Below are 20,594 nucleotides of genomic sequence, written 5' to 3' on the forward strand. Positions count from 1 at the left end.
TTAGTTTCTGTTCAGCTTGGCAAGAAAACAGTCTGACCGAGGAGGCTGCATTACTTCTTCCTACCAAGTAGCCAGAGAATTTACTTTACATGGTCTCCTTCACAAGAGGCTAGTCATGATCCGCTAACTGAGGCATAGACAGAGGCATATTTGAAGATTCATAGATTTTCTTAAAAAAATGAAAGTTTTTATAGCTTTTGATGGTCTCTGTGAATCCTTTGACATCCCTCCTGGCCAAACCGTAAAGAAGGTCAAACAGATGATAAAGGTAATTTTATTTAGTTACTTTATTAGTTATAAAAGCAATTTGCCTAAAAGTGCTTTTTTTTCTTTTGCTACAAACTTCTTTCCTTAATGGACATCTACCACCAGAATCATAGGATTGTAAACCAAGCACACTGACATACTGGTGTGTTCCCCAAAAGAAAAGCAGATTTTGCCATGGGGGGCCCACACCAGTATGTCATTGTGCTTGGTTTACAATCCTATGATCCTGGTGGTAGATGTTCTTTAAAATGAGACGTACTTTGAGACTGCATTCACACTTTTGAAATGCAATTGTAACATAATGGGGCACATTTACTTACCTAGTCCCTCGGAGTTCCAGAAAGTGCATTGTCCGACGACAATGCACTAAGATTGTGTGCCCGATATCCTTTATGTGTCGCTTCCCGGCTCAGGTCCGCCAGAGTTTACCATCATCTTCCTGGTCTGTGTAATCCCGCGCACAGTCCGAATCAGTCGGATTGTGCGACATGAAAATTCGATCGCTTGCGACACAATCCTCTTCTAAATTCCTGTCACAGCGGCGCAAATCCCGAAAATGTCCGACAAAAATTCGGTCCGCTGACCCTTAGCAAATAAGCCACAATGGGTTTGAGCTTTGTCTGATTGCATATGCATGTTTGCATATGATTGCATATGTTTTGTTCACGTTTGTGGATCATGGAAGGCAATAGAAGTGAATGGGTTTGAAAAAAAAAATACTGATTACATTTGTTTGCATTTTGTATTTTGCCTTTTAATGAATGTAAACCATCGGGGGGTTTTTTGTGTCTCTGAAAATAAAATGGGACAACGCCAGACAAAAAGAAAGAAAAGTAAACAAAACGGATCCGTATTCCATGGACATGCAACGTACACACCTTTATGAATAAGCCCTTAGGTTCTGTTCACATATGTTTGTGACTCCAGATCTGCAGCAAAAATGATGTGTTAGGTGTGATTGGTCTTTGACATTTGAGAGTTCTGTCAATGCTTTATTTTAAGTTTTCTTCTTTTTGACAACAAAAATAATTTCATTCTCAAGTTTTCATGTGTTTTCTAGGACTATTTTCACATCCAGGTGTCAGATGATAAGCAAGGGAGAAGGTTTTTAGAGCTTATTTATGCAGGAGGGGTGCTAAGAGATGAGTGGGTCCTCACAGATGCTGGGGTCACTATTTGTTCCACCATTAAGTGCATTGTGAAGGTAAGTGTAACATGTAAACATTTTATCAGTTCTGTAATTTTTCGTAAGGCCCAGTTCACACCTACTTCTTGGTTTTTCCGTTATCTGTTTGTCTTCCATTCACCTTGCATTCCCAATAGACTTTAATGTACATCACATTGCAGCATCTATAACAGGGGTCCCATAACTACGGCCCGACCGTTTCTATACGGCCCCCGTCGCATTGGACCACAGACTTCGGCAGTCGGGCAGGGGCCTCCGTCCGTCCGGACAGGAAGCTCCTGCCCGTCACTGTATAGTGCTCGATGCGGCCGGAATCGGTCGCTCGAGCACTATTACTGCAGGTGGAGCGATGTGCCCGGAAGACAACCCCGGCGCACATCGCTCTTTGAAGCTGCATGCACCTTTTCCTGTCTGACAGTCGCAAGAAGAAAGAAGACGCGGGAGCCAGAGGTGAGTATATCCGGCCCTCCAACGGTCTGAGAGAGACAATGAACGGCCCCCTATGTAAAAAGTTTGAGGACCCCTGATCTATAATAATAATCTTTATTTATATAGCACCATCAATCGTTGACAGTAGAAAAAATAAGTGGCTATTTTTTATGCTATAAATAATGGAATGTGTAAAGATATATGCTGAACGCAGGTGTGAACTAAGGCCCCTTACACACAAGTAAATGCACCCTGGAACGCTGAGCAACTGGAAGTGAACTCCGCATGTCAGTTCAGGTCATGTCAGCGTTTGCCTGAAAGTTCCAGCCATCACATGCTGCGAGTTGGACGCATCACATTTGCGCGGTTGTAAGGGCTTAAGTTTAGCAGTGCTAAAGAGAGATCAATTCATCAGCATCAAACAGCGACAAATGTCCATAGCATTTCTTGAGGAACACAGATGCCACATGCTGTATTTGGCACTTATGACCTATTGTCTCTTAGTGACAACAATGTAAGAATGTATGTACTGTATCTATAGATGTCTTTTTATGATGAGCATATGAAGTCGTTGTAGTGCTAGGTATTAATTGAAATAGATGATTAATAAAGGAAGATGGTCCTTCAAATTAAGGTTAAAAGTAGTCTTCATTTTAACCATAAATCTGGGTTTACACTTCGTTTTAGTGCATACGTTGTAAGGACCTGTCAGGAGGATTCCAACGCTTAGCACAGATGTATCCCACCTTATGCCTATATGTCACCCGGGACCTTCCCCTTCCCCCCTGAATGAGGGGGGGGGGAGAGATTGGCTGCTGCTGAGGAATGGGGTGTTCCCCCAGTTATGTCACTGTCCTAATATGGACAGTAACATCACCGGGTTTTATCAGGAGGTCCACCCTTGAAACGAAATCTGTTGCTGCTAGCACTGCTGCTGGTGGCTATTGGCGCCAGTTATCAAGGTGCATCTTCCCATTGAGGCGCCCCCTCATCAACTCCTCACCCAGCATATAAGACGATTTTCAGGGGTTCAAAAGTCATCTTATCTGCTGGAAAATACGATGGTCAAGCATTTTGCAGCACCAATAAACTGCAATAGATATGGGCCCATTAGAGGATTAGGAGACTGGTGGGACAGTATGATGCTGATAGAGAGACGTACTTGGACAGAGCAAACCCCCTCACGTCCTTAACTAGGAGTAGCTGGGCCCCAAAGCAGACTTCTGCAGGAAGTAGAGATGAGAGATCCCTAGTTCTGATATCTGTGCTGACATATTACGCTATGGATTACAATATTCATAGTACAGTCATATGTGCAAACACATTTATATACCTAAATATAGAAAGATGCAGAAGAACAGGCACTACCCAAGTCTCTCCATACTGTGAACACAGTGTGAACTCTCCCCAATAGCACAGGGCGGTAGCTTCTCCAATCGCTGGTGTAATGGGATCTATTGTGGTGCTCTGTTCCCAATAGAATAGAAGCCAGTAGTGGAAAGTCCAAGAACAGAACGGCAATCACTTTTCTCAATCCACGATTCCTTTATTCAAGCATTAAAACATCAGACATCTGAGGACGCCGGGGTCCACAAGGTAACAGCCTGTTTCGCGCGTATAGCGCTTTTACAAAGGAGGTTTGACAAAGCGCTATACGCGCGAAACAGGCTGTTACCTTGTGGACCCCGGCGTCCTCAGATGTCTGATGTTTTAACGCTTGAATAAAGGAATCGTGGATTGAGAAAAGTGAGTGCCGTTCTGTTCTTGGACTTTCCACATTTATATACCTATATACATAAATGTACAGTTCTTCCCTCTACACACACAATGAAACAATGTGTGTTATGTATATCTTTAGAGCAGTGATGGCGAACCTTTTAGAGGCCGAGTGCCCAAACTGCAACCCAAAACCCTGCTTATTTATCGCGAGGTGCCAACCAAAAATTAAAGCAGTAACTTATTGCTCACTGTTCAACAACTTTCAATCATATTGGCCTCCTGAGGACAGCAAAACATTTTACTTTCCAGTTTCGCTCTGTACACAGAGAATCGTGGGGCCAGCAGAAGGTCCTCCAAAAATAATTTGACCCTGTCTAATTCTCCCTCTTCCTACAGTCCCAAGTAGCGAAGTCAGTATCAAAAAGCCGCATCTTTTAAGTTGCTTGGAACTGCAAGAAGATTCTTTGAGTCTTGTCTGGTGTGCTGGGGCGATGGCCCGGGTGCCCACAAAAGGGGCTTTGAGTGCCACCTCTGGCACCCGTGCCATAGGTTCGCCACCACTGCTTTAGAGTCAGGTCCGATGACGGGGTCCACTGACACTGCAGGACCCGCTGTATTTACACCTCTGTACAATATGCAGCATAATATGTATATAATGGTGCACATTCTCAATTCTTTAGTCTGGCAGGTCGGGCGGCCGGGCCCCCTGATGCTGCAGGCCCTGTAGCAGTTGCTACGGCTGCCGCCAATGTAGTTTCGTTCCTGCTTCCAGCCATCTCTGAGAAAAAATGAGTTTAGCAGGTAAACTAATCTGGTTACCTGGTGTCACACCTAAACAAGTAGGTCTCATACATTAAGCATGTCACCTAGAAGTCAAATAAACGTACATATGTGCACACATTGGTGTATCGTTTCATTGTTGCAAAGAGGTTAAAACACAAATGATAAATAATACCTCAAAGCTTTAATTTCACTGGCAACGTTATAAATCATGATATAATTTGTTTTACTACATGACAACTTTATTATAATAGTTATTACTATTTACTGATACTTATCACCAGGCAATGTATCAGATCTTTTATTATCATGTATTATATACTGTGCACAAAACTAAAGGGGGTGCAGGAGTCACAGCTGACAGTAGTTCCTGAAACCTAACGTGGTCCTACGGCTGCTCTACCACATGAGAAGAGAAAATATTATATATGTAACATAATAGAAAGGAGCGCATTACAGCTCCTCTGTCTTTCTGTAATAACAGTATTCTTATATTATTTTGCTATAATTAAAGGAGGAAGACAAGCCTGCTCTGTATGTATACAATGCGGTTACCAAAGAAAGAGTCCCAATAATGGGGAACATTCATCTTCTGGATTCAACAGTCTCAAAGCTCAAGTCTCTTATGTCTCTAAAATGTGGTTTCCCTGTCAGTGTTTTCTGCCTCAGGACATTGAAAGGAAAGGAAATGTATGACTGTAACACCCTGAGTGACTACAATCTGGATTTAGGTAAGTAACTGACTATCCGACTAAAATTCTAATATTACATCTGCTTGTGTACAACATCTTTATTTATTTCTGCCTCAACTGAAAGTTACATAAACATGTTGAAATTTTAAGTATATACAGGGAATGACTGGACAATTCTATGCTAGGCATGAAATAGCGCAGGCTATAGCTAGGGCAGGCACCGTACAGTACAAGGAGGAAAGTATTGTCATGATTAATCCCCTCCATTGTGTTGTATACTTGCAACATCCCCCACAAGCCTAGCCCTTCTCCGCTATCTGGGGACAGCCGAGGCCTAGAATATTGGAGTGGTGGCTGGCTTTTATGGCCTTGGGCACGCTGTGGTCATGGTGCTGGTATTGAGACCGGAGGACCGGCATACAGCCTGGCAGGTCTCCAGCAGGTGGTGTGTGCAAGAAATATGGAGGGAGATGAAATAGGTTTCTCCCTGGGGCAACCTGAGGTGTGTATAAGGATCCCTTAGTGATGAACGATGGGGAGCCCTGATCCAGGGATAACATGGAGGCACTTTGTAAAACTCAACTTACAGTTCTTTATTGGATTTCAACAGCAGGCAACTGCCTAACAGCAGGTTCAGTATGCTGGAAAGCTGGTAGGACATAGTTGATCCACAGGAAGGGTTGCTCACGGCCTGGTAGTAGCTTCAGGCTGCGCTGGTAGATGGAGCCGAGTCCAGACAGTGGACCTCTGCTCTGGGGGTTAGTCTCTTGATTCCTGTAGGTGTCAGGCAGCTCTGAGACACTTCTGCTTCCTGGATGGCAGCTCTGGAGGAGCTGCACACTGGACTTGCTTCTCACTCTGCTGATTAAAATTGACCTAGAGCTAGAACCTTGTGCTCCCTCCCACAAGGGGTTTTTATACTCCCCTAGTGAGGTGACAGCACTCTCCAATCAGCTTCCAGTTTGCTTTACAATAAGAACACAGCATATCATTGATTATAGATAATAGATATGTTAACTGTTGCCTTCCCAGGCAGTAGTTCTACCTCCTCCTAGAGAGGTGATCAGTCTCCCTAGACAGCTCCTAACATGGAGAGGGCGGTATGCACAACTACTACCCACCCTATGCATTGGCAGGGTTGTTGCATACATATTACAGATGTTGGCAATTCAGAGACACATATATTAATTCCCATTTCTCCAATATACGCAAAACAACATGCACTGTTCATAACCACCCAAACATCCTTTTGTCATCATGATACAGAGTATTGATATGCATGATCCATTCCTTCAAAGCATACTTAACCTTCCAGCAAACTTTGCATGTATCAGTAGTCCAGTGTGTGTATGAGGATAATACTACTTCTTGGCTTTTATTTTTCCAGCAGCTCTTATCTCTGCAGGCTGATGGGTCATCTTCTGTTTGTCTTGTTAGCAAGATGGAATTCGGCAAAAAAATTACAGTGAAAATGGGAATTATTCTCACCGTTAATTCGGTTTCCATTAGTCCACCATGACGGCCCCACTTGGAGGATGACCCCTTGACCTCTGTAGGGACAGGAATCAGAGAAGTTAAATACCCACCCCCTGCATCTGCACTCCAGTGACTACCAAATAACTACACCGGCAGCGGATGCAACTCATTTTATTGCATGTTTTAATCACACACAATTAATCCTTACAGTACAGAATTTTATACATGGGTGGGAAATATATATGGGCCGTCATGGTGGACTAATGGAAACCGAGAATAATTCCCATTTTCCATTGCGTCCCCCATGACGGCCCCACTTGGAGACATAACAAATTATATTTCAGGGAGGGACAACAGCTTGCAGTACTTTTCTACCAAAAGCTAATTCATTCGTGTTTTGCAGGTCTAACCTATAGTGTTTTACGAATGTCAACTGGCTAGACCAAGTAGCTGCCCTACAAATTTCAGTTATGGAAGCTCCCCTTTTTTCAGCCCATGAGGTTGCCATGGCACGTGTAGAATGTGCTCTAATTGCCTCAGGTATTGACATATTCTGGGCTGCGTAAGCATTCTTGATAACAGTCTTGATCCATCTTGCTAGAGTGGATTTTGAAGCTTTTATCCCTTTGTTCTTTCCGCTGAACTGCAGAAGGATGTTTGAGTCTTTCCGCCATGGTTTTGTTGTTTCCAGGTAAAAGAGAAGGATTCTCCTGACATCAAGGGAGTGCCATTCTCTTTCTTTAGTCAATTTCGGGTTTCGACAAAATGTAGGCAGAATAATTTCCTGGTTTAGATGGAAACTTGAGGAAACCTTTGGGATAAAATTGTTATCAAGTGTTAATGTTACTCAGTCTTCAGATATTTTTAAGTAGGGTTCTTTGATGGACAATGCCTGAATCTCCCCCAAACGTCTGGCCGATGTTATGGCGATAAGGAAGGTCAACTTTAATGTTAATTCTCTAATATTTTTTGAGTCTAAGGGCTCAAATGGAGGAACAGTTAGATAATTTAAGACAATAGATAAATCCCAGTTTGGGACAGCTATTTTAATGGTAGGTTTAAGTCTAGAAGTAGCCTTTATAAACCTCCTTACCCATTGATGCTCTGCCAGAGGATTATCGAAAAATGCACTCAAAGCGGATATCTGGACCTTCAAGGAGCTGGTTTTTAGGCCTTTGTCGAACCCTGCCTGGAGAAAATCCAAAACCTGAGAGATATTAGGAGAGTTCTGGAGCGCCTTGTACTGGAAATGGTGTATCCGGCATTCTGGGTTGAGAACTGCAACCCTGAGGAACTTCTGGGACGTTTTGTATATTGGTACATGATAATAGGCATCCTGTAGGTCGATCGTACACATGAATGCCCCCAGAGGAATCTGCGTAATTGCTGAACTTACAGTCTCCATTTTGAATTTCCTGTATAGGATATACTGATTTAGACCTTTCAGGTTGCATATCATCCTGAAAGACCCGTTGGTTTTTTTTATTAAGAATAATGGGGAGTAATGACCTTCTCCTATCTACGAGACTGGAACAGGGATGATGACATCTAGGTCTAGTAATTTCTGTGTTTCTGTCCACAGCTGCAGGGTAAGTTCTGGTGATGGCTGTCTGGTAAGAAAACATTTTTGGGGAGGAAGAGACGTTATCTCCAGCCTGTAACCGTCTTCCAACAGTGTTAGAATCCAGGGGTTCCGTGTGATATCTGTCCACTGCTGGTAAAACTTTAGGAGTCTTCCCCCCACTCTGGCGTCATTTTCTGAATGATGGGGTGGTGTTGCTGGAGCTGAGGAGGAAGCCCCTTCCTCTGCCCCCTTTTGGGTAACTCCATTTCCCCTGCTTTCCTTTCCCTCTATAAGGGAATTTCTTCTCTTTTGGGTCCCGAAAGGGCTGTTTCTTCTGACCCACTTTTGCTTCAGGAAAGCCTTTTTTCCTATCAGCTGCCTTTTCGAGGATGGTGTCCAACTCGTGTCCGAAGAGGTACTCTCCTTGAAAATGAAGGCCGCATAATTTGGATTTGGATCTGAAATCTCCTGTCCACTGTCTTAGCCAGAGCGTTCTTCTTGCTGAATTAGAAAGTGCCCCTTCTTTTGCGCTGAATCTTACACCCTCTGCTGAGGCGTCCGCGACAAAGGCAGCTGCTGACTTTAGTATAGGTGTGGTTTCTAAGAGAATTTCTCTTGGAGTACCATCCTTGATATGATTTTCTAGTTCAGACAACCAGAAAAACAGGGTACGAGACACCGATGTTGTGGCAATATTAGACTTAAGATTCCACATGGCCGATTCCCATGTTTTTTTCAGCAGACTATCTGCTTTCCGGTCCATGGGATCCTTTAGTTGGATAGCATCTTCAAAGGGGAGATCAGTCTTTTTTGCAATCTTTGTTATTGGGATATCCACTTTTGGAAAGTAATTCCAGATTTTCGATTCCTCCTCATCAAAGGATAAACGATTTTTAAACTCTCTTGATAGAGATATTCTGTTTTCTGGATCTCTCCATTCTTCAAGGATTAGATCCTTTAGGGTTTTATTGATTGGAAAGACCCGTCTCTTTTTTGCTTTAAGAATCCCAAAAAGCTCGTCCTGGATCGATTTTGGCTCTTCTATTTCTTCAATCTTAAGCGTGTCTCTCATGGCCTTCAATAGAGGTTCTAGATCTTCCGACATGAACAAGTATCTGGATTCCATCTTAACAGCAGATGTGGATGGAATAGAGTCTAAGTCTATCGAATCCTTAATTGAATCATCAACTGACTCAGCTTCGGACTCTGATTGGTATTCTACCCTTTGCCTTTTTGATAAAGGCTCCTGGGGCAAGAGATTAGCTAAAGATGAGGCTAATGAACATTGCACCTCCCCCTTAATAAAGGTTCTCATTTCGTCCATAAATGATGTTTTCTCCTCTTTTAAGAGGCTATCAATACAGTCTTTACAGATGGCTTTCTTATAGTCATTAGATAACTTATTAAAGCACATATTGCATCGGCGGGAGGTAACTTTTCTTTTTGCTGCATCTTTTGGAGGCAAATCCTTCGGATCTCTATGTTTCTCCTTCTCTTTCAGTTCCTACCAACAGAGAAGGAGAATAGTATTACTATTAAATAGTAACATAAATACTTGTGTATGTTAGGATACAACCCACAGTAACACATAGACACCCTGAAACCACTCACAGGAGCTATAGGCGGGGGATCTATAGACACAGCTTCCATGGTGCAGGATTCAATACTGCCAATGGTTATATACAGCACCTATGTATACATACACATATATATAAGCATGTGTCCAAATATGACATATATATATACCCATGAGGTATATGGTACATACTTGCCTTTAGCACACAGCCTCGTGAGGTAAGGCAAAAAGATGGCCCGGTATGTTAATCCTGGAAGATATACAGCGTTGTTTTAACTAAACTAGCCATCACATTGCATTGTACAGGGAGCGCCATTGTATAGGTATCTTACCACTGCTTAAGGATCACAAACGCTGAGTTCACCTAACGTATTAGACCTCAGATCACTGTGCGTCCCCGCTACATTTAAATCTTACCGCTCCACGCGCCTGTTTCCGGACTCTGCGACAGATTACCTCACTTCCGGTGCGCCACCGGAAGTTGTCACTTCCGGGGTAAGAGGATGATCCCCGCGCCACACATGCTCCCCTCTCACTGTCCCTCTTGGATGGAAGGATCGGAGGAGAGATCTTCTCTACTACCTGCCCTGTGTAGGGACAGGAAGACACTGGAGTGTAGATGCAGGGGGTGGGTATTTAACTTCTCTGCTTCCTGTCCCTACAGAGGTCAAGGGATCATCCTCCAAGTGGGGCCGTCATGGGGGACGCAATGGAAAATCAGATTACAACTAAAAAGAAAAGAAAGCTCTTTGCTCTGAACAGATATATTAAAAAGTTTCCTGTATCCTCTTGTACTATCGATCTATACAAAGTTTGTAGAAGGGCTATTGGCTGTTTAAGTTCTGCGTTCTTGCACATTTGTCCGAATATAGAAGTCCTTTGCTGAGAAAGAGCAGCTGTTTTGCAAGCAAAATGTCCCATGTGTGAAAGAGTGGCATCTTTGTCATTAGGTCAAATATGTTTTGATGAAAAGATGCATTTGATATAAACGGCACTGTATTTGTCCCAACGGGTATTTACAGTATCACATCTATTTATATTCACATAACACAACAAAAATACTAAACCCAAATTTAAAAGACATAAAACATCATTTGTCTTACTTCTGGAGTATAGCCTTAAGATCCTATTACTGCTCATTTTCCTAAAACTCCATTCGCCATAGCGAGAGCTGATGGAACAAATGATAATAATAATAAAAAATAATAATCTTTATTTATATAGCGCATCAAATTGTTCTTTATTTATCAGTGTGACACTTCATTAATAAGAACCTTGAGCTACAACCACTTTTCTGAGAGTGAATTAACTCCTGTACAGGTTGGTCTCCTTTACCAATTATTTTGTACACTTTTTCCAAGATTTTACACTGTAATGTACCATCCCATTCCAATGCCATACCCACAATTGTGGCAAATTTTCAGAATGTTTTGTTCAGTATATTACTATCCCTCACTGAAATACAGTTTCCCCATGCAGATACAGAAAATAGTAATGTACTCATGTAATAATCACTGTACCAAATCTGGGTGACAAAAATACGTTGCTCTGTCTCCGCCTATATAGTTTTTCTACCTACTTGTGATTATGAGCGCACTAAGCAGAAATACACCAAAGCTTTGCTCATCATTATGCCACATGGTGTGAAACACTACTCTTGTATTTATAAAATTAGACTTTTTTAGTATTAACAGTCCAGTTTTTCTATACATTGTTACATAACAGTACATATTATTGTCATGTTAAGATACAACGTACAAAAATAAATCCAGTTGAGTTGAGATCACGGTGGCTTTTGTATTAACTAACCCTTGACTTTGTCTTGATCTATAGGTAGCACAGTGAAAATGGATGTCTGGGATGGCTGGAAGGAACTTCTTAATGCATGTGTACTTGGACACAAACAAAATGTCCACCGTTACTTTTCCAAGTATAAAACTGTTCTCAGGTAGGGAAGCTGTTCATCAGTAGCAGGTGTGATTATTACATACTGTATGAAAGTGTAACTTATGTCAGGATTTTGTTATTTATAGGGGAAAAATTATATGGGCTCTTGTGAGATGTAATTATCGCTATACTCAATGGAAGGGCATGATAAAAACTGGTAACTGTAGATGTGAACTAAGGATTTTCATCTATTCTCTAATAACTTTGTGCATCTCACAATCAGGTTCCAGGAACGGGTAGCACTTTATGTCGCTGCACATTTTGGTCATCTAGAACTTGCAGAATGGCTGCAGTCCAAAGGCGTCAGAGCCGACGAGGCAGTCGGAGCTCACCCCTATAGAGAGTGGTGCCGAGATACTGACCATCCGGATATTGAAAAATGTGCAATCCATGCGGCTGCAGAAAATGGTCAGCTCATTATGATCAAATCATTTCTTGCCAGGAATGTCCTGTGCTTGGATTGTCAAAATGCACTGGGCCAGACACCTCTCAAGATCTGCATCCAGAATGGACATAAAGATTGCCTCCAGTATTTAATCATGAAAATGTGGTCAGTAGTCTCCTTCCCAAAAGTCTCCCTCTCCATGAACATCTACATTAAAGTAAAGAAATGGCTTTATACAGCCCAGAAAAGAGTCTGCAAAGTGAAAAAATTTAAAACCCATGTCGGAGATCCAGTTGTAGTCGATGGTTTCACAAATCCCAAGATGACCACTAGAGATTTACACGGATTATATCAGGACAAATGGAGAAGGGTTTTTCAGAATTCTCGAGGACACAGCAGCCAGACAATTGTAAATGCGGTTTTAAAATTGCGTCCCAAGACTTTGAGAGATCAGAAGTCAAAATCTGCCAAATTCCCTTCTATCAACCAAACGGGAGAAAACCCAGTCAAAACAAGATTTCAACTTGGGGGGGAACCACTGGATATTAATGACATTTTTGCCAATAGCTGGAATCCTAGTATCCCCCTTCCACCAATCACAAATACCAGCAACAATCGCCCCCGCCATTTATCAACCCCTCATGCTGCTTTTCTGCTGAATTCATCTCTAGAGTCCTTCTCAAAGTACAGTGGCCGGACACCAAGGCAGAACGCAGTATATTTCTTAAGTCTTGCAAGGTAAGGGTGTAGGTGACTTGTCTGCTCATCTACAGTAGTGAACTGTATGCAGAGACGTATGATGTATGATGTTTGATACTTTGCTTTTTGAATATAGTACAGAAATTATTACTCATGGTTAATGTCTGATGGTGACATGGGATCCTTCAACAGGCCTCCTGCCACCATTATAACATGTTGGTACCTTGCGATCAGTTCCTATTGGCATCTTCATTCTGTAATAGTATGTCATTTCATAGCACACCCCAACTGTTCCTAACAAAATAGTATTTAAAGGTGTTAGCCACTTTACGTCATTTGTGGGCGGCAGGATATTAGGTAATTAACCAATATACATCTATTAATATTTCTGCTCCGCTTTCTTGATGTGCAAAGTGATACTTCCTGTCAGCCAGACATTCCTGTCCAAAAAATGGCTGCAGATGGAGGGTCATGTGATCTCTATCTGTCCATGAACAATTGCCAGTTAGGCCCCTTCCACACTCGCGTTGCAGATCACGTCAGAGTTTGACCAGGGTGCGATCAGGGTTTGGTCAGTGAAAAACTGAGATTTTTCATCCGAGTGAAATCAGTTTTCAGTCAGAGTTTGTTCAGTGTCTCAGTTTTCCACACACATTTTCAATGTAATTTCAAAGCAATTTCAATGCGTTTTTCACGCGCAGAAAATGCGCATGAAATGGACTCAGGACTAAGCTCTATCTTTTCTATGGTAATTGATGCATGAAAAACGCATTGCACTTGCATTGCACTTACATGTGTCTCAGAGTGCAATGCATTTTGATGCATCTCCATAAACTTGTATGGTGCATTTTTCACGCGCGTGACTTAAGTAGAGCATGCCGAGATTTAAACGCGCGTTTAAAAACATGCGCGTGCATGCATGAAAAATAATGCAAGTCTGAAAAAGCCCATTGATTACAATGGGTCAGAGTGCAATGCAAGTTCTGCATGTCAAAAGCACGTGCAGAAATTGCGCATGAAAAACGCAAGTGTGGAAGGGGCCTTAGAGATCACATGACACTCCATCTTAAAAATGTGAGGTAAAGTGGCCAACTCCTTTTAAGAACTCTTTTAGTCCTTGGAGTCCAAAGAGATATTTTTGCTTATGCCATACTGTACGTGTGCGGCACTGCCCCTCGGCCTTCTATGGATAGTAGAGGGGTAAGGAGCGCTCGCCCTTCCTCCCTCCAGCTGTGTGCTCCCCCGGGTTACCCATGTTCCTGTTCAAGGCCCCTAAAGGCAGGGGCGTAACTAGGAGAGCTTGGGGCCCATAGCAGATTTCTGCATGGGGCCCCCTTCCCCATTAAAAAAAATATACATATTGGTACAGACACGTTTATGCGATTGAACATACGCACTCATGTACACACATTTATATTATATACACACAGATAAAGTTCTAAATTCATTCACTCACTTTTATATACTTGTATACTTATATACGCACACATTTATGCACTTACATGTATACAAATGCAATTTGCACACATAGGGGCAAATTTACTTACCCGGTCCATTCGCGTTCCAGCGGCGGCTTCTCCGCTCTGGATTCGGGTCCGGCCGGGATTTAATAAGGTAGTTCTTCCGCCGTCCACCAGGTGGCGCTGCTGCGCTGAAAGTAAACTCATCGCGCCGGAATGCACCGAGCTGGACCAGGTGAAGGTAAGCGGTCCTTATGCGACACATTTTCGGTTTTTAAATGCGGCGGTTTTTCCGAATACGTCGGGTTTTCGTTCGGCCACGCCCCCCGATTTCCGTCGCGCGCATGCCAGCGCCGATGCGCCACAATCCGATCGCGTGCGCCAAAATCCCGGGGCAATTTAAGTACAAGCGGCGCAAAACGGAAATATTCGGGTAACACGTCGGGAAAACGCGAATCGGGCCCTTAATAAATGACCCCCATAATGTGTAGTGCATACACGTTATATGCATACATATATATTATATATACATCATAAATATATATATATATAGTATATACACACGGTTATTTAACATACGCCAGTCCCTGCCCCGGCACAGCCGCATGCATCAAGTGCCTTTGGCCTCTTGATGTATCCGGCGGGATGCTGGGGAGTGTCTATCTCTACGTCAGGCACGGCCTGGCATAGAAATAAATGCAGCCAGCAAATTTTCACATATAAAAGTTTGCCAGCAGCAGAAGGTGCACAGGCGCCGGGACAGGAACGCCCCGCGCCGGCCCACTCTCTGCCGCCCGGACACGCCCCTCCACACCCCACTGACGTGAAGGTGGTGGATTGGTGCATTAGGGTGCAAAAGTCCTGATAAATACCCCCCCTTACTGTGTATACATACAGCATATATACACATACAGTATATACAGCATCTATGCATATACTGCGTATAAATACAGCATATATACACATATATACATACACACCATAAACACTCATACAGAATATACACACACACACACATACATACACATACACACACACATATACACCCGCACACACATACATATAAACACACACACACACACATACATACATATACACACATACACATATATATACACACACACACATACATATATACACACACACACATACATATATACACACACACAGACACACACACATACATACATATACACACACACATATACACACACATACGCACACATACATATACACACATACATATATATACACACATACATATATACACACACATATATACACACACACACACACACATACATATATACACACACATACACACACATACATATATACACGCACACACCTACGCGCCGACAGGCAGGTAGGTGGGTGTGCCGGCGGGCCGTGGGACATGCCGGTGGGCGGGCAGGGGATCGTGGAGGCGGGCAGGGGTTCGTGAAGGCGGGCAGGGGATCGTGGAGGCGGGCAGGGGATCGTGGAGGCGGGCGGACGGGAAGACATAGTGGGGGCGGGCATGGGATTGTGGAGGCGGGCGTTTGAGTAGGAGAATGTGGAGGCGAAGGGCAGGATATGCCGGCAGGCGGGCAGAGGCACGTGCCGGCGGAGAGCATGTGTTGCCGACTGTCGGGGGGCGGGCGACCGACACTCTTGGGCGGCTCTATGTTTAGCACAGCAGGCGTTAATGCTGTGCTGTTCACAGGCAGGGGAAAACACTAAATTTTGGGTTCACGTCCATCCCGGGCCCCCTACCAGCACGGGCCCCGTAGCAACTGCTACGGCTGCTACGGCTGTTGTTACGCCACTGCCTAAAGGATTGGATTTTAAAATAGCTGAGCAGGATTTCTTATTCTGTGACAACCACAGAAGTGAATGGGAGCTATGGAAGGAGTACAGCACTACATACTGCAAGGCTTTTATATTTTACTTCTATGGGCTTTATGGAACAAGATGGACTAATTTATAATCCTAACCTCCTCCGGCAGAGATGGCTATTCTCATCTCGGCCATGAAAAACTGGTATAGAAATACCCCTTTAAGAAGGAGACAGTTCCATAAATGTTTATTGAGGGAACCACAATTATATGCACATGAAGATGTTTATTTTAGGGACTATTTTCTACTTGTTCAATTATGGTGACAGTGAGAAATATCTTGAAAGAAAACAAAATAATGATGTGGCTTTATGCCACACCAGCCCTGTATTCTCTTCCTCAAAAATATTCACGTCATAACATTATATTGTTTTACAGTGAGTTTAAAGAAAAACCTTGGCTGCAACAGCTAGACATGGCCCGGCGCCTAGCCAGAAAATCAGTGCACGACTTGTGAGGATCAGCGGGATCCTGCACAGAGGTTATCAATGCTGTTATGTCTTATACAGAGGAGCATGCTCATCTATATGGCTGTACATTACATTTCTGATGTGTTTATTTCTATGTGGGATACATATAATATAATGTGGTTGTCCTTATGAAAAAATATGTCTTAGGCTATATTAGGCTATTACTTCCTATGGAGAGGGGCGGGGGTGAGCTGCGCTCACCTCCTCCTCCTCTCCCCGTGCACTGCCGTTGCCCGCTACAGTACGGTACGGGCGGGCAACGGCAGTGCACGGGGAGAGGAGGAGGAGGTGAGCGCAGCTCACCCCCGCCCCTCTCCATAGGAAGTAATGCGCATGGTGCCATACTACGAGTAAAGATAGGGCAGGTCCTATCTTTTTCCCGGGAACGGAGAGGTACAGTGCCGCACGTGTGCTGCACCATACCGCTCCCGTAGAGCGCCGTGCGCCCATTGCCGTCTATGGAGGACGTATATCGGCCGTATATACGTTGGCTGTATATACGTCCTCCATATGTTAGTGTGAATGTAGCCTTAGTGGGAGAGATTTATGTTGGACAGCGATCTGCAAGACTTCTTTTATGCGTCACCTTAACTTCTACCTCTACCACCTCACCACTACACTGCACATTGACTGACTGTGTATATATAATATATGAAATGTATATTGTAGGGACCGTGTTCGGGCCCTGTGCACCCAAGTCTATAATTTCTGGAGATGCTGCTCTTTCTTCACATTTAATATATATTTAACTGGTTAGAATGCTGCATAATACACATTCCAACGCATAAGATCTGTCTCATGACATGGGTGAAAAGGTGTAAGCCTTATGTTAGTCACAACCTCTGTCCCTGCCTACTTGTACAACAGTCCTTAGGACGTATGTACACGAATTATGGCTATGGCTGGGCTGGCACATGTTTTGCGCGTTGGAGAGGAGGAGAAGCGAGTGCTGCTCGCCCCTCCCCATTGATAATAGTGGCACAAAAGATAGAGCAGGTTCTACCTTTATTGCAGCCATGGTGTGATACAGTGTGCACATGTACCAAGTCCAGGCGCCATAGACAACTATAGGGGACCTATAGGCGGCCATACAATTGCGGCTGTATATATGTCCCCCATACTTTCCTGTGCTTGCACCCTTACTGCGCAGAGCAGATGACAAAGACAGGAAAATAGGGACAAACGTAGTCAAGAAAATTGTGTCAAAACCAAGATGGTGGCGAGGTACAGAATTGTGAGGTAAAGGATAGTCAATAACAAGCAATGGTCAGAGTACACAGCAATAATGACATCAGAGTAAGTAGTAATACCGAAAACAAAAGACCAGTATAACTAGAACTGACTGGAGTTAGCAGAGGTTATATATCATCCCCACATAGTGACATCATTACTGTCATTTAAAATAAGTAGGAGGACTGTAGAAGAGCCTTAAGAAATCACATAGGTATCATTCGCACTACTTATCCTGCGCCAGAATAATTATATGCATGATCTTTTTCAAAAGTGTAAAATTGCCCTAAACAAGCATCGATAGTGGCTGTAAATAAGATATTGCACCCTTTGCACCAACATACGTGTTGCATCAGGTAGGGACCTACTTCTCTTATGTTTCAAATGGAGTGGGGCTAAATTATTTATGCAATAATAATACAAATTCAACTTTATTGGCAAATGAGTCCCATGTATTTGGTAAAGGCTTTATAAGGGGTTTAGCCTGTAATTTCTGCACCATTTTATAAAATTCCAGCTTTCTATATCCTTTACCTTCAGCCGTCTCCTTACTTCTCCCCATTCCTTGGTTAAACTTAATAGTTATTTTTTAAGAAAGATGACAAATACGTATGAACTATGGGGTGGAATTCAGCATTCAGTAAGGATTCCTTTACACTGTATTGGAAAAATACTTTTCAATCCAAACCCAGGAGAGCTTTATATACACAGCAATAAATGGAAAGAAGACCTTTTTTTTTAATTTTTTATGCTACTTATACAAATTTATACATTTGTATTTGATATAAAGTGTACACCCCATAATGCAATTTTTTTAAATCATTATTAAGAGTGGTTAAACATAACACTGCTGGCTGTTCTAATGCATTTTGTTCATGTACTTTAGTCCTGGTCCTCTAGAGGGCGCTAATGGATTACAGAATTGAGCGGACACTCTTTTAAGCAACTTGCACTTAAGTGTATTAACATCTCAATAGAAAAGCTTGGATCGAGTGTTATACAATGTAGCACCTGCACCAATTTCTCTGAGAATACATAAAACCCAGTGCCAGGCTGGACTATGTGCACCTGAATATTCAGTATATCATCCGCTCTTCCCTCTTCTATAATCTATTGTTTCTCAGAGAGGTAACAAATTGTCAAACCACAGTGAGACTGCTTTGCCACAATCAGGTTATTTCTAAAGCAAAATCCAGGTGTGGAGAAAGAACACATGTAAATCTACTCCTAGTTTTGGCCTCTAAAACTGTATAAAATTCTGATTATGTAAACTAAGACGAAATCACACTACTATTTTCACTGTACACACTTTAAAGGGGATGGCCACCATTATGATAAAATTCTCTCCAATTCATTAAAAACTATTATTAAGTAATGCAGTCCTATTTTAAATTGGTAAAGGCACTCACTGTCTTCTTTTTGAGGACACTGGTGCCTCTAGTTTCTTCTACCTGCTTCCATGACTGGGCAGGATCAGCGGACACCATGCGTACATGACAGGCCTCCGAAGTCACTGTGCTCTACTACATCTGCGAACAATCACAGCACAGGAGGGGCAATTCCGTGGGGGCGTGCCCAGAATGGGAAGAATGTTATATGTTCCTCCTGTCTAAGAACCCGCCCGGACGGACAGCAAGGATAAGAAGAGGCTGGCAGATTGCCCAGGAGGAGTGGGACACCGCTGGAGAATTCCTTAGGAAGGTAAGTAACAATATTATTTATTTTTTTCCTGCCTCAAAGCCCTTGGGCATAATAAGTGGTCAGCCCCTTTAAGGATACTTTAACATAAATTCTGGAAAATAAGAAACCAGCGAAAACACTGCAGCTCGACAATAATTATTGCCCAGTGCATCTAAAATAAAAAAAAATGGTATTATTTATTTATAGGTGTTGTTGACATGAGATTTTTACCAGAAGTCTGTAACAACCCATCCAATCCACAATGGCAAATATATCAAACCATAGATGTACATAGATTACTCTGGGTAATAATCGGAAATGACACGTAAAAAAAAGTACTGAACACATGAAGAGGTGCAAAAAGCCATGGAATGTCATGACACCAGCTAAAATCTATCAGTAATTAGAAGGCAACCCTGAAGGTACCTGATTCTGTACATGTCCTTTTTACAATGTGGTATTCTGTATAAAATTATGACATATTGAATCAAGTTTCATGCAATATTTTATCAGTGAAGCCTAAAAAGCAGACAGAATATTACTGCTAAAAATAACTGTGTCCTGGCTGATCCTCCTGATCACTGACCACAGTCTGGGTAAATATTCCTGGTCTCTCTTAATGACAGGCAAAAGGCTTTCATGGAGAATTTGAATACTAAGGATATTCTGTATAAGATGCACATGGACCGCTGCAAAGTCACACACAGAGACACAGAAGACAATTATGTCTTTCACAAGTTTATTGCGAAAAGTAAGATCTGCCTGAACCAATATTGAACTCCCCTGTGCCGGAGCGAAGAGGCACCTAATCTCCTCCCGCGGAAACTAAAACCAGTGCCAGCTCCTACCAGCTAAGCTCTGCCCTGACATGCCAACATTTCAGAAAAGTGACAAAAGTTGCAAGTACTAAAATGACCATTTAGCAAAAATAGTGACTTTTATCATACATTTTAGGTACTTTGTAATATGATCTATTCCCCATAATGAGTTTAGGTGCCCATACATGTTAGATGGAGATTGTACAAACCCATTGGCTCAACAAGTATTCTATTAGTATGGATATATGAGAAAGCTTTTCATATTTCAAGAGGCCTAAATGAGGTAAATGAGTAAGTGGCTGACATAAATCTGAAGTATATGAGTTTACCACCGAAAGA

General features: G+C 42.7%; 1 protein-coding gene and 1 long non-coding RNA gene across 2 annotated transcripts in view; one reads left to right on the plus strand and one right to left on the minus strand.

The window, feature by feature from the left end:
- On the plus strand, nt 1–16,670 carry ANKUB1 (ankyrin repeat and ubiquitin domain containing 1). Its single transcript, XM_072139586.1, has 6 exons — nt 1–268; nt 1,328–1,471; nt 4,896–5,112; nt 11,523–11,637; nt 11,860–12,759; nt 16,436–16,670. Exons 1-6 carry the CDS (start codon nt 179–181, stop codon nt 16,512–16,514), a joined length of 1,545 nt encoding a protein of 514 aa, XP_071995687.1. The 5' UTR covers nt 1–178; the 3' UTR covers nt 16,515–16,670.
- Nucleotides 10,806–20,594, minus strand: part of LOC140120619 (uncharacterized) — a 17,516-nt gene continuing 7,727 nt past the window's right edge. The window contains exon 3 of the long non-coding RNA XR_011853908.1: nt 10,806–10,860. This is a non-coding gene — a long non-coding RNA (uncharacterized lncRNA). The remainder of the gene's footprint in view (nt 10,861–20,594) is intronic.

This window comes from Engystomops pustulosus, chromosome 3 (genome assembly GCF_040894005.1).
Source record: "Engystomops pustulosus chromosome 3, aEngPut4.maternal, whole genome shotgun sequence".
Lineage (NCBI taxonomy): Eukaryota > Metazoa > Chordata > Amphibia > Anura > Leptodactylidae > Engystomops > Engystomops pustulosus.

What these genes read in the sequence shown, in the direction of transcription:
- ANKUB1 (XM_072139586.1), top strand. Translation starts at nt 179, where the DNA reads ATGAAAGTTTTTATAGCTTTTGATGGTCTCTGTGAATCCTTTGACATC. An exon ending in AGGTCAAACAGATGATAAAG is followed by an intron (nt 269 to 1,327) that starts GTAATTTTATTT and finishes TGTGTTTTCTAG; the next exon opens with GACTATTTTCACATCCAGGT. An exon ending in AAGTATAAAACTGTTCTCAG is followed by an intron (nt 11,638 to 11,859) that starts GTAGGGAAGCTG and finishes TCTCACAATCAG; the next exon opens with GTTCCAGGAACGGGTAGCAC.